Here is a 13,207-nt window from a genome sequence, read left to right as displayed (position 1 = left end):
AAGGAACAGGAGTGATCCTGTTTAGCCACAAGCTATGAAAAAAACCATGAAAAAAACATGAATTTTCATCGGCTCCTTCCAACCTAGGAACAGAGCAACTCACCCTGTTCAGCTTTGATCACTTACAGCAGAGACAGAGCAGGGTGCAGTTGGTTTGGCATCTTCACATGGGCAGTGTGGCTGCTTGGCCACCAGGTTTCTGTTATCCAGTCATTCTGTCTCTCCCCACAGTGCTCAGTGCAAGCTCCATGCTGATGGACAGAGGGACAGGGCTCCCATCACAGGCCACGCTGCAGATGTGGCCAGCTGCAGGCTGCAACTGGCACCTTGACAATTCCCCAGACAGAGCAACAGCAATGAGAGGCTCTAAGCTTGTTAAATCTTCCCACTGTATTTGCTGCCTGCAGAGCTCCAAAGCAGCACACCCAGGGCTGTCCCTGCAGGAGAGGCATTCCACAGCTGTCATTTCTGGTCACTTACGGTCACTTCTGGTCACTTCTGGTCACTACTGTCATAGTTCTGTGATGCACCATAGAAAGCACAGAGACACCAAATCCAAGATCAGGTCCTGGGCTTTCAGCAGACCTGATCCATCTCTACCAAACACCCCAGCCACTGTAAATGACACTGGTGCGGCTGAACACAGAATTAGGAGCACCCTCCTTTCAGGTTACAGTGCTCTCTGTTTCACAGCACTTGGCTCTTTACACACACACATCTTGCGGTGCTGCCAAAGGACAGCTGCAGCTTTCTGGTTCTCTGCTGACACCTACCTACTTCATCAAATTCCCAGGAAGATACTTTCTTGTGCTTCCCAATTTGTGTCCAGTACTGCTGGCTGTTGGCAGTAAAAGCATAGAGTGTTACAGGAGCCAAAGGCAGGCTATGGGGTACATCCTCCAAATGTGGCAGAGACATGGGGGAAGATGGATCTGGGTGATTCATTACATAACAAAACTCCAGTATGCAAAGAGCAGGTTCCTTTCTGAGCATCTAATCAGCTCTATTTTCTGTATATGGACTATCCATAAATTGCCAGCTCAGCCCACAGATGAGCAAAATTTAACTTATACAATAGCAGATGCTAGGGCTTTTTATTTATTTATTTTTCTTTTTAAGGATTTCACAACCATATAATGCAGAGAAAAATTACTGTCATGCTAAATCGGCTTTCTGATCCCACCCCCCCTACTGCATATTCCTCAAATAAGTTGACACGTATTATTTCAGTAAAATGGTGATGTTACATACGCCTCTGTGTACACAGTGGGATAATAAATTTGAATTATTTCTAGATGCCCTGATGCAGGCAAGCATTTGAAATGTATATAAGTTTTAAAGTTCACTCACCCTCAAGTTTTTACTAAATTCAAAGTTCACGTATCAGCTGCACTTTCTTACTGTCTTACAAAGCTATTCCTTGTATACACCACTCACTGTCTTACAAAGCTATTCCTTGTATCAGAACCCAGGTCAAGATCACATGTACTTTCCTGTCACTTATATTCCAGCCTTTCAGAGGAAATTGATAGCTGATTTATCAATAACCAACTGATATCACTCAGAGTGAGGCTACTCTGAAGCCTGTCATCTTTGGGAAGAGGAGAGGAGAGGAGAGGAGAGGAGAGGAGAGGAGAGGAGAGGAGAGGAGAGGAGAGGAGAGGAGAGGAGAGGAGAGGAGAGGAGAGGAGAGGAGAGGAGAGGAGAGGAGAGGAGAGGAGAGGAGAGGAGAGGAGAGGAGAGGAGAGGAGAGGAGAGGGAGAGGAGAGGAGAGGAGAGGAGAGGAGAGGAGAGGAGAGGAGAGGAGAGGAGAGATTTTAATTCGGAGAGAGCAGTATCAACCAACTAATCCCCCTGCCTGACCAATTCAGGGCTGACCAAAAGTTAAAGCATGTTATTTAGGGTATTTTCCAAATGCTTCTTAAGCACAGCCAGGCCTAGGACAAGAATCACCTCTCTGGGAAGCCTATTGCAATGTTTGACAAACCTCTCGGTAAGGAAATGCTTCCCAAAGCCCAGTCTAAATCTTCCATGGTGCAGTTTTGCACCAGTCCTGCACATCCTATCTCTGGATACCAGCAAGAAGAACTCAGCACCTTCTTCTCTGCTTCCCCTTAGGAAGCTGCAGAGAGCAATGAGGTCACCCCTCAGCCTCTTTTGCTCCAAACAGCACAAACCCAGAGCCTCAGCCTCCCCTTAGAGCACTCCCATCCCTTTCACCAGCTTTGTTGTTCTCTGGACACATTCAGGGACCTGCCCTTGCTTCCCAAATTGTGAACCAAGCACTGCACACATCACTCGAGATAAGGCTGTACCAAAGCTGAACACACATTCACCTCTTTTGCCCAGCTGTCTGTGCTGTGTTTGGTGCAGACCTGCTCCTTACAAAAATTCCTTTTAATTACTTTTAACTCTCCCAGCCTTACTCTGCTTTGCTTGTTCTAATTGCTGTATGAGATTAAATTAACATTTCCTTTCAACTTAGATTATAGAATATGGTTTGTATGACTGGTCAAATGAGAGCTGAGGATCTTTCCAAAGAAAAGGTGACATAAAAATGTAACAGCATTGTCATCTTAAAAAAATCCCCATAATTTTAACAGTAACTCGTACTGTTAAATAAAATAACTGTTAAATAAAAAGACTGTGTCTTCTCCCCATGGTTATTGTACCAAGTATGTGTCTTATTCCAGACAAACTAGATGAGAAACTTACCAAGGGCTGCATGTTTCAGCATCACACAAAAAATGCAGTCACTCATAATTCAAATTCAAATATAGTTTGCCAAGCTACTCTAATTAAAACTGTTTTGTTTACAGCAGAGAGGAAAAATGAGGATTTTTTCCAAGCCATTTGCTGAAAACAACTCTCAGGGCAGATTTTCACAAACATTTACATGCCTAAAGACACCTACTGGCATTTTCCACAACTAGGTGCCAGAGTGCTATTAAAACCCAGACAATTATTTGCATTGTTGGGAATTAAATCCCTGCAAACTCCAGCCCTCCATCCTGCAGCCCGTTACCTTGGAGAAAATTCCATCACCCAAATATTTGCATGTAAAACTGTTCCATAGCAGTTTATGAACATTGCCATTGGCCCCACTGAGGCAGCAGTTACATTTGGCATAGGTCTATCAGGAAGAAAGAGGCAGCACAGCACACCAATGCTTATGCCTAAACACTGCACTTGATGAGAGCTTTTTCTTATCACCAAGAGCACTTCTGCCACATTAAAGTCCTACAAGAACACCTTTCATAAGTACCAGCCACATCACATTGTCTTGCTCTTCTGCTAATTAATACTTTGTGCTCCTGGCAAAGACAGGAGGAGATCTGACTGATAGAATGCTAAATTAAAAATGAGCAAATCTTTTTTATCATCAAAAGTTACAAGTTGCATTTATTTCCAAAAGCGCGAGAGAATTTGGTTTTTTGGTTGATTTTTGTTGTTGTTGTTGTTGTTGTTGTTGTTGTTTGAGTTTTTTTGCAAAGAGTTCTGTATCTGGACTCATCCCATAGAAATCACAAACTGTATTTTAGATCACTCATGCACATGTTTTTATGCAAGGTGTTTGAACAAACACAAGGCTGCTAACAGGACTATGGTTTGATTTCCATTACCCTGGTTCACTAGTGTAAGTTGAAGACACATGATTTTATTTATTTAGGAAAAAAGGTTTCCATTTCTGTGAGGTCCTGTTGTTCCAATGAGAAAGCTCCAGTTGCTTCAACAGAAATGTCAAGCCTGTAACTTGACAGGGAGGTAGAACCTGCAGGTACTACTGAAACAAAAATCAACCAGTTTTCAACAGATGCAACAATTTGGCTTGGTCTCCTGCTTCAGCTCCTAGTATAATTTAGTGCATGACAATATAAAATGAATTTAAAAACTAAGTGAAAGTCATCTATTTGTCCTATTCAAGTGAAGTAAAAATAATTTAAAAGAAACAGAAATTACTAAGACATACACAAACACATGTGCACAGAAAACCATGTGCATGCGCAGATTCACAGACTTGCTCAACCTGAAAAATACATTCTTTTTAAAAATTGTGATTCCTCTATGAGGCCAGCAGCAATCTCATGACCTTTACTATTGTGTCAAATCCTTGCTCATGCTGCAAGTCCCAGATTTAATGCAAGTAACATTCAGAAAGGCAGCCTTTGTAGAGACCTTGGGTAATATATTTTCCTGATAAACAGATTTTTGCAATAAAAATATTGTAGTTTCATTATATATTGTCATGGAAAACACTACACTTCAATGCATCAGTCAAGCTGTGCTCATCCTAAATATGAAGAGATTTAACCTTGCAAGTCCTCCAGTGGAGGATCCTTGACTGAAGAACTCAGAAAAACCTGGCCCCAAGAGGCCCAGGCCATTCCAGTTGTACTGAAATTTAAAAAGCAGATCACCACTGTACACTTGTCAAAGAAAAATCTTTTAAACTTAGAATCTCCTAAGAAAGATCTCTTTTCCCTTCAGAAATATGCTAGGTGGATCAAGATAAAAATACATCTGAACACAGGACAGAGAAGAACGGCAACTGTCAACTCTCAAACACTGGGGGTTTTTATTGGAGAGATTTCTGATATTTTACATTACTACTGAGGCTACATTCAAATAAATTTGTAGGTTAAATTCTGCCTCAGAAACAAAACCCCACCTCTCATTTTAAGCCACTTAGTAAAACCCTCACTGGCACAAAACTTCCACCCACCAATATAAATTATAATCATATCTAGAAAACAGAATTTGGCTGTAACATTGGATCTTAAGAGGACACAAACAAAAAATCATAATACCCAAGATGTCACTCCTGGCAACTTCTGGAAGCCAAAGGTGATATTTCATCAGAAAAAAAAATTATTTCCTTCTTAAGTACATTTCTTTGTTAGTCTAACATCACTGCTATACATTTTATATAACATTTTATTTAAATAACATTTTATATGAGGACAAATAAAAATATTTACATAGACAACATGGGAAATTAAATTTTGAATCATAAACTCTCATTGTACAAAAGCAAGATATGCCAGATTCATGGGTAAACCTATTTTACAACATAATATCCTGTTGTGCCTCAAGGCTGTAGCATCTCTGGAGATATCATCCTCTTACAGAGCTGGTTTTATGCTACTTAGGGACAGCAGAGAATAATTCAATAAAGTTTTAGATTTAAGGTGGATGCTGGTTTTACATTAGGAATAGTTTTTGTGACATTAAAGACCCAATTTTGAAAAGTGAATCTTTCTTTTGAATACCTTGGTTTTATAATATGCTGTATATTAGCATATTTTAGACCTGATTTTCAAAGTGATACATATGTTCAGCTCCAGGAAAATTGCTAAGAGTTACAGGTACCCAGCAAGTACAAAATCAAACTCATGGTTTGACCTAGGCTTTTCAAGAGAAGAAACACCCAAATTCCCCTTCACATTACTGTGGTTCATAGACATAATTAAATAACTTGTTTGTGTGCTCTTGTCTGTTTGCAGACACATGTGCATCCCTGACACTCCAGCTTTTACATCTGAGCAACTTTAGCCAAAGCTGCAGGACTTGGTGAGGTATAAAACTGAATTATCCATAGGTGTAGTTGAGCATGTCCATAAATAAGCACATAAATTGAACAAAACTGTACCTGCAAAAAGAGCAGCCACTGAATTTTCTTGCTTTTGTAAGAGTCCATTAATATATTAATAGAGGTTTTACATATTTTATACACTCAGATATATACATATATTTTATCAGTAATGTGTGCTTACATACAGACATATGCAAACATATGTGTACACTTACCACACACACTCACATTCCCTTATCCACACACATTCAAGTTCTTTATTTTCAAAGAAAATGCCACCATTTAATAAACACTGAAATTGGTTCCAGGTTCTCCATGATTTTAGAATTATAGAGAAAGGTAACTTACATCTGTCATTGCATATGACAAAAAATCTGGACTTCACAACCAAATTAAAATAAAAGGAAAGACCAAACACACCCCTTGTGCTACCAGCTTTCCTATCAGGAATCAAGACATCGGAATGAATCTGGTGTAACTGCAAGGAGCAATGGCAGCGATTTGTGTGAGTGCATTTTTGCAACAAACGTGAATCTTTTTAGTATGGATTTGTGGTGAGCACAAAGTTCTTTCCTGGCCAGGTCACTGCTGAGCTCCTTTCTTCTTGTGCTCCAGCTCCTGCAGGCGCTCCTGGCGGCACTGCGCGTGCTGCGTCCCCACCTTGTGCGCCGTCTCGGTGGCTGCGATGTCAATCTGGGCATACCGGGACGATCCACTCCCTGAAACACCACATGGAACCCTGTAAAAGGCTACACCCCTCACACGCTCCTGAGCAAAGAGCTGTTGTGATACTTCCTCCACAGATTTCCTGGCATATCTTTGTCCAGTCTCAGAGAAAGCTGTGCAAAGGGAGTAAGGTGATAACCACCACTAAAACAAACCACCTCGAAAGCTTTGTTATCTACATATTCTAGTGGTCTGGTTTTCCTCAAATAAGCAAATGTACCACTTGCATTTCTGCCCCAGGTGTGAATCTCCACCCCTATGACTCCCAGTCAATGACAAAATTGAACTTGGCTCTCCCACTCCTGGGAGGCTTCCTCACCAAGCTGCCAATAAGGAAATTGGCAGCTATTTGAACTCCTGCTATTTGAACAGAAAACTCTTGTGGCAGCTGGCACTGTTCTTTGTCTGGATTAGGCACCCTGTGGATGTTATCCAGAGCAAACACCTTCAGCCTCACACAGAATGACACTTCAGCTCATTTTTTCCAGGCAATAGTGGAGACAAGTTAAGTAAAATACTTATGTATTAAGTATTAAGAGTTGAGCAGTAAAATACTTCTATAAGGCTAGAGGCTGGGAAAACTTTAATATGAAAAAATTTAAATATTTTTAGTCATTACATGCACCTTTAAAGTTACACAATTTGAGATTGGGAGGGTAGTTGACATTTAGGAAGATTTATAGCATTTAACTCTTCATTTTTAATGCCTTGGTCCATTGTCTTTAAAATTAAGAGAAATATTGCTTTTACATTTCAACACAATGGTTGTAGAGAGAACTACATTAAGGTCTGGGAGAAGCTTAGAATTACATAAAGAAAAAATAAAAACATTAAAAAAGCAAAAGCATGGGAAAAGTGCTAGCATTTCAAAGTTAATGAAATTGCTGAAATTAGAAGTATAAAAATTAAAGTCTTTATAGCTGAGAGGTATAGATGGAAAACCTATCAATATCAAATGCAAGGAATTAAATGCCAGATTCTGATGAAAGGCTTGCTGTAGCAAGGACCGCATCTCTAAATGACAGCACATAGCAGATGTATTGCATGTTTATATGCTAATTACCCAAGTTAAGCATTAGAAGTAAAATATCCAATCCAAACAAAATAATTAAAAAGAAAAAAAAACCATAAAAAATGAAATCATTTGCATTCTCTCTGTAGCACTTTCACATGCCCACATGGAGAGCAGATAGAAGAACACTGTGTTCTGTTCTGAATCATTTGCTGCATGGCTCCAGAGCCAGTGTCTTCAGGAGCAAGCCCTGTACACCCACAGCCCTGTTTCTGAAGCCAAGAAAAATGAGGTAAGTGTAGTCCTAATATGCAATGAAAATCTTGAGAACACAAGCAAATTACTGTCTTTCAAACTCCAGAGTTTGAAATGTTCACTTTAGAAGGAGTGCATATACAATCACCTGTCAAAGGGATACAACAACTTATAGAACTTCATTACTCAAAAATCTTTTCCAAGAAGAGATGCCAATTTAAAAAACTGCCTCAGAAACATTAGAGGGTTCAACTCCTCTGTTAGCAGAAGCCTGTTGGTAGATCATGGAATCATTCAGTTTGGAAAAGACCTCCAAATCATTGAGTCCATGCTTTGAGTCCAAGCACCACCATCAACTAAGCCACAGCACTGAGTGCCACATCAAGTTGTTTCTTGAACAATTCCAGGAATGATGACTCCATCACTTCCCTGGGAAGCCTGTTCCAATGCTTGATCCTGTTAGTGAAAAAATTCTTCCTGATGCCCAACCTGAACCTCCCCTTGCGCAGCTTGAGGCTGTGTCCTGTCCTGTCACTGTTTCCTGGGGGAAGAGGCCAACCCCCACTTGACTACAGCCTCCTTTCAGGTAGGAGGATTAAGGTCCCTCCTTGAGCCTCCTGTCCTCTAGGCTGAACATCCCCAGCTCCCTCATCTGCTCCCTATAGGAAAGCAGGTTCCACATACCCATACATTCTGCCTATTTTTTGCTGTTTAAAAGTACCACAGACTTCCTTACCTCTTATGCTTGTGCTAGATTCTTGAAGCTCCAGTTCCATGTAGTGAAGCTGTTTTTTGGAAGTAGGGCTGACAGGAATATTAACATAGGTGGCTGTCTCACTGTGGGGTCGATCTGGTGTAGGGACATCAGCTGAATAACCTACAGCCCCTTCTGAAATAAATAACAAGTTACAGCAGGCACTGTTTGCAAGGACCAATGCTCATACAGACACACAGAAAGGAAACAGTGGCAGCAATACAAACAGGACATTCCCCAGTGGTAGATAGGACATGAGTAAACTACAGCTTCTACTTTAAATATCCTGAGACACTTGATCAGTGCAGAAGGCCACAGACCACAGACCCCACAGGGTCTTGCTGTGTTGAGGCAAGAAGGCAAACACTCTTCAGATATTTCTAACAGCAGCACTACCTTAGGTTAGTAGAGTTTTACGTGAAATAATTTGTTCTAGGAAGATGTGAACTACTATATTATCTGCAAGACAGAAAGCAAAATCAGTAGAGGCTCTTAAAGTCTGTCCCAAAGACAGGGGCTGAAGGACTGTTTCAAGCAAAGGGAGGGTGATCTTGAGGAGACAACATTGACAGCTTCCCTCTGCAGAACTGAAAAAGATAGGAATGATGCCAAGAGAGGACAGCAAAGTATTAAAGGATTTTCACTGCAGGAAAAAACAGTGGGAAAACCCTTCTAAATAGTAAAAATTACAAGAACTTTAGAGGAAATCCCACAGAGTTTTCTAGAACTTTCTAAAAAAAGACACAGACCAACACCTACAAGGAAACAGTTCTTATGAAACAATTTTGACTTAAAAACAATTTTTTGTTTACTAGTTTAATTCTCAATACCTCATCTAGCTCTGCTTTCAATTATTTTAATCTTGTCTGCCTGTTCAGTCCAGTTGACTCCTTAGCCTTAAAGACTTTCTACTCTTAAGTCAGTTTGAGACAGAGGAGTGCAGAGGAAAAATAGCATCACTTTGAGGGTCTCCTGTTTCATGAAGTTCTCCTCTTAAGCCCTTCCTTGTCCCCACTAAGAACTCATATCAAATCTTTTTTTGTCCAAACAACTGCTTTTCCTTTTTGCCCATTTAGACCCTATTGAGATGTGAACAGAGAGGCAGTAGGATATCAAGGCATTTTAGAGCATAGAGGAAAATGCCTTCTTATATCCAGACAATAGCAACAGTGAATAACCACTGAGGGAAACTCATTCATCTTCTTGGAAGTATTATGAGTAGCAGAAATAGCTTATACAATGTTAGGCAGCAGTATGGGTATGTTCCAGTATAATGGAATCTCCCCAGGCTTAAGGTGTTTAAATCAAAGGAGTCTACTGTACAGCCCAAATGCTGGAAAGACAGAAAATTTGACCAATTTTCTCACAGATTTTAATTTAAAAACATAGGAAAATCCAAAAAGTATACAAATATTTCTGTCAGTCAGACTTCAAGTTGTTGTTGCAAAGCAAGATGTTGAGAACAAAATGACAAAATCAATGCAGAACCAAGTGCAGAAGGAATTTTTGTACTTTCATCAAACATCATTCTGAGAAATTATTTTCAATTATTGTGTCCAAAGTATTGCAAAGGAATTTGGCCTGATTGAGCAAGAAGGGACTCAGAAAAATCATAGCATTGAAAACCTGCATCACAAAAAGTTAGAAGTTGCAAGTGACAATCTTGAGTACAGAGTCACGAACAGTCCTGAAGGAAAAGATCATTTTTGAAGTATTTCAGTATGCTGTCAAAGTGATGTAACAGAAGTGTTAAGTGAAGCATCCTCAAAGTTAGCTAGCAAACTAGCAAGATCCCCTATAGAACTAAACAGTTAACAGGTTTAAGGAAGCTGAGCATCATGCCTGATGCAAACAAGCCAAGGGATTTTCCTGAGAGCTAAAAAACTACACATGGAGAATTGGTAGAGTTTTGTGCAAGAAAAGCAAAAGGAACACATAGAAAAAAAAGCAAAACCTGGCAAGAGTTGAATATTCTTTACAAAGGAGGAAGGAGAAGAAAAACAAAAACAAAAACAAAAAAAAAACCAAACAAAAAAAAAACTCACACAAAAAAAAAACAAACAAAAACAAACAAAAACTCAAAACAAAGGAAAAGCCTTCTGTAGTTCAATCAGTGCTGTCTCAATAGAAACTGTGCTTTCTTTGCAAACATAGGAATACTTGGTTTCCATTTTTCCTCAAAAAAACCCAACGAAACAAAAAAACCCTCTTATTAGGCACTGAAAACTGGCTTTTATTTGTTTGAAGAGAAGAATTTATTGAAGAAGCACAGTCAAATGTTCCAACTAATGAAAGCATGGTACACAGACTGAGCCATGGACAGTGCTTGCAGCAGTCCCTTCAGGTTGGACAGAGAAAGAAGATGTTTCCAAGAGGGGTCAGAAGGCCAGTACTTGAGAACATTGTGAAAGGAGGGTTTGAGAGAAGAACAGACCACAATGCATGGTCACAACATTCTGAAAGAATTCCTAGAATATCATGATTGCTTGAAGAGAAAAGGGGAAACTGTAGGAATCAAAAAAGTTAGTCAAGCAAGTAACAGGAGAAGAGTAAAAGTGAAAATTTAGAGGCCCTCTACTGAGGGGAAAAGGAAGGAAAAGGCTATAACTGAGGAGGGAAGAAAAACGTTATATTTGAAACTGGTGTTGCAGCCTTCCCTTCAGGAAGTGTTAGTTATTCATATTTTCTCCCCAATATAGACACCATTCTCAGAAATGAACAATAAATTACACAGAAAGAAAACCAGAACTATAACTACATCCCAAAGATAAGTGTGTATGTGAGCATGCATGTGAAGCTGACATGTTCAAAGGGCAACACTTCAAAAATTACACTTAGAAAATATCTCAACAATAAAAAAAAAAATTAAAAAAAAAGGAATTTAAAAAAAACAAGAGGTGTTAGTGACCTCTGACACAAGAATCTGTACTCACCAAGTTCCTCGGAACTAGTTGGAGTTCCAGGTTCTGAAGGAAGTGCTAGCATCTCATACCCACCTTTAGGACCTAGAATACAGGAACACTGTTAATGGCTTTGCATTTAGGAATTTGTGCAATATAATCAAAGCCTATGCTTTTCTGATTTTGACTTGCAACCTTTTAAACAAAATCATACAGAATAACCTCAGAAAGCATAAACAGTGCCTAGTGCTGACTTTTCTGTGATGGTGATGTCAGCATTTCCTTATGAGTGTAACACCAAGGAAATAAAATTTAGGACACTTTTACAACTATTCACACTGAGGGCCACTGAAGTCAACAGCAGTGCATTTTGCTGTACAGCAGTGTGGGAGCAGAGCTGTCTTGCATACATGAATCAGGGAGCAATGCGTGGGTGATCTTGGGAGCATCTGGAAGACTCTTGTTAAAATTCCACCTCCAACATGATGGATAACTTCTTGATTTCTGAAAAACCATCAAAAATGCTTAAGCTAGCCCTTCCAAAGATAACTTTGCTTTCCAAGTGCAAATCTTTACAATGAAGCCAGGCTGCACGACATCATTGGTCTTTCCTGAAGAAAGAAGCTGAAAAGAGATGCCCACGTTTCTTCACAATCGCAGACTCCACCCCAGTTAAAACCAGGCAAGCAAAAATGCTGTGTCCATAGAATGAACATATTGCAATTAATTTTGAATGACAAACACACATAATTATATCTGCTGGCAGTGGGTTTTTTCCTCCATTATCATAAAGAAGTATATTTAAATGTGGTGGGTGTTTTTACCAGCATAACATTGTTAGGGTACAGGACTTCTCATGACCTGAGGTGAATTTTTTTGGTGGGTGCCCTTTGTTAAAGTGATGGCAGCATTTCACTCCTGTGAATAAGATTACTGCTTATACTCTGTCAGTTATCTCATCTGTCACTGCCTCTTCTAAACTTATCCCATCTGTCAATGCCTTTCTGACAGAAGTTCCTCAAAGGAAAAAACCCAAAGAAATACGTAAGCCTTACAATAGGGAATCAAATCATGCATTACCTTTAATATTTTCTGAAGTTTAAAATAATTTCAGTTTAAATTAGTTTCAATTTACATGCACACACACCTCATAGTTACTTTTACTTACCAGCTTGGAGACTGTGCCCTCTATGCACTTTCAAAGACCCAGAAGCGGACATGACAGAAGCACCACCTGTTTTTGAAGACAGAGATTCACATTAAATCTAAATCTGTTTCATTTTTAGTAGATGTTTCTGAAACATCTAGGAAAAAAATAAAACAAAACAGAGAATTACAAGTCATTGTTCTTCATTTAGCTAATTTTTAAAAATCTTTGCTAAATTCTTTATCCTGAGTTTGTGGCTTTAAAATCTAATTTTGTTGTTTTCTTTCTTTAGAGAGAAAGGATGCTTTCTATAAAACCTAAGGATGCTGTCCCTCTCTGTTTGACGTAAGTATTTCCTTCCTCACAGGGAAACCTGTCTTGAGCTAAGAAGTAAAATGGCAACAAGAACTGAGTTGGGAGATGCCTTTGCAATCCATAATGTAGTTTTAGCAACAACAACGTTTAAAGTGCTCATTAAAATCTGGTCAGAGTGGATCCAAAACCTGTCTAAGTGCAATGTGACCTCTGGCTGGGTTTTGGGGTATCCCCAGCTGGCCTCACTGCTCCGGAGAGCGCAGCCTTGTCCAGCACAGCCTGCCCAGGCTCCCGGGCAGCTCCCAGCCACAGGCTACCTTAGCAAGCTCAGCTCTTAGTGAAATCAGCTCTTTGTGATTATCAGCTCATTTTGTGATTTCAGCTCTTGGCTTGCTAAGTGCCTTGGGCAGACACAGGGAGAGAGAGGAGAAGGCCGTGTGAGGTTCCACAGCATTGTCTTTGTTGGCCTTCTGCGAAGGCCTCAGGGACAGCTCTTCTGCCGAGC

General features: G+C 39.9%; 1 protein-coding gene across 1 annotated transcript in view; it reads right to left on the bottom strand.

The window, feature by feature from the left end:
- Positions 1–6,094: 6,094 nt before the first annotated feature.
- DOK7 (docking protein 7) overlaps positions 6,095–13,207 on the bottom strand; it is a 57,986-nt gene continuing 50,873 nt past the window's right edge. Inside the window, exons 8-11 of the mRNA XM_030948321.1 lie at positions 12,409–12,474; positions 11,274–11,345; positions 8,323–8,475; positions 6,095–6,312 (exon numbers count right to left, since the gene is read on the bottom strand). Of these exons, the coding sequence (XP_030804181.1) occupies positions 6,176–6,312; positions 8,323–8,475; positions 11,274–11,345; positions 12,409–12,474 (428 nt within the window). The 3' untranslated portion in view covers positions 6,095–6,175. The remainder of the gene's footprint in view (positions 6,313–8,322; positions 8,476–11,273; positions 11,346–12,408; positions 12,475–13,207) is intronic.

The sequence above is a fragment of the Camarhynchus parvulus genome, chromosome 4 (assembly GCF_901933205.1).
Source record: "Camarhynchus parvulus chromosome 4, STF_HiC, whole genome shotgun sequence".
NCBI classification, from domain to species: domain Eukaryota; kingdom Metazoa; phylum Chordata; class Aves; order Passeriformes; family Thraupidae; genus Camarhynchus; species Camarhynchus parvulus.
This window is presented reverse-complemented; position numbering and strand designations above follow the sequence as displayed.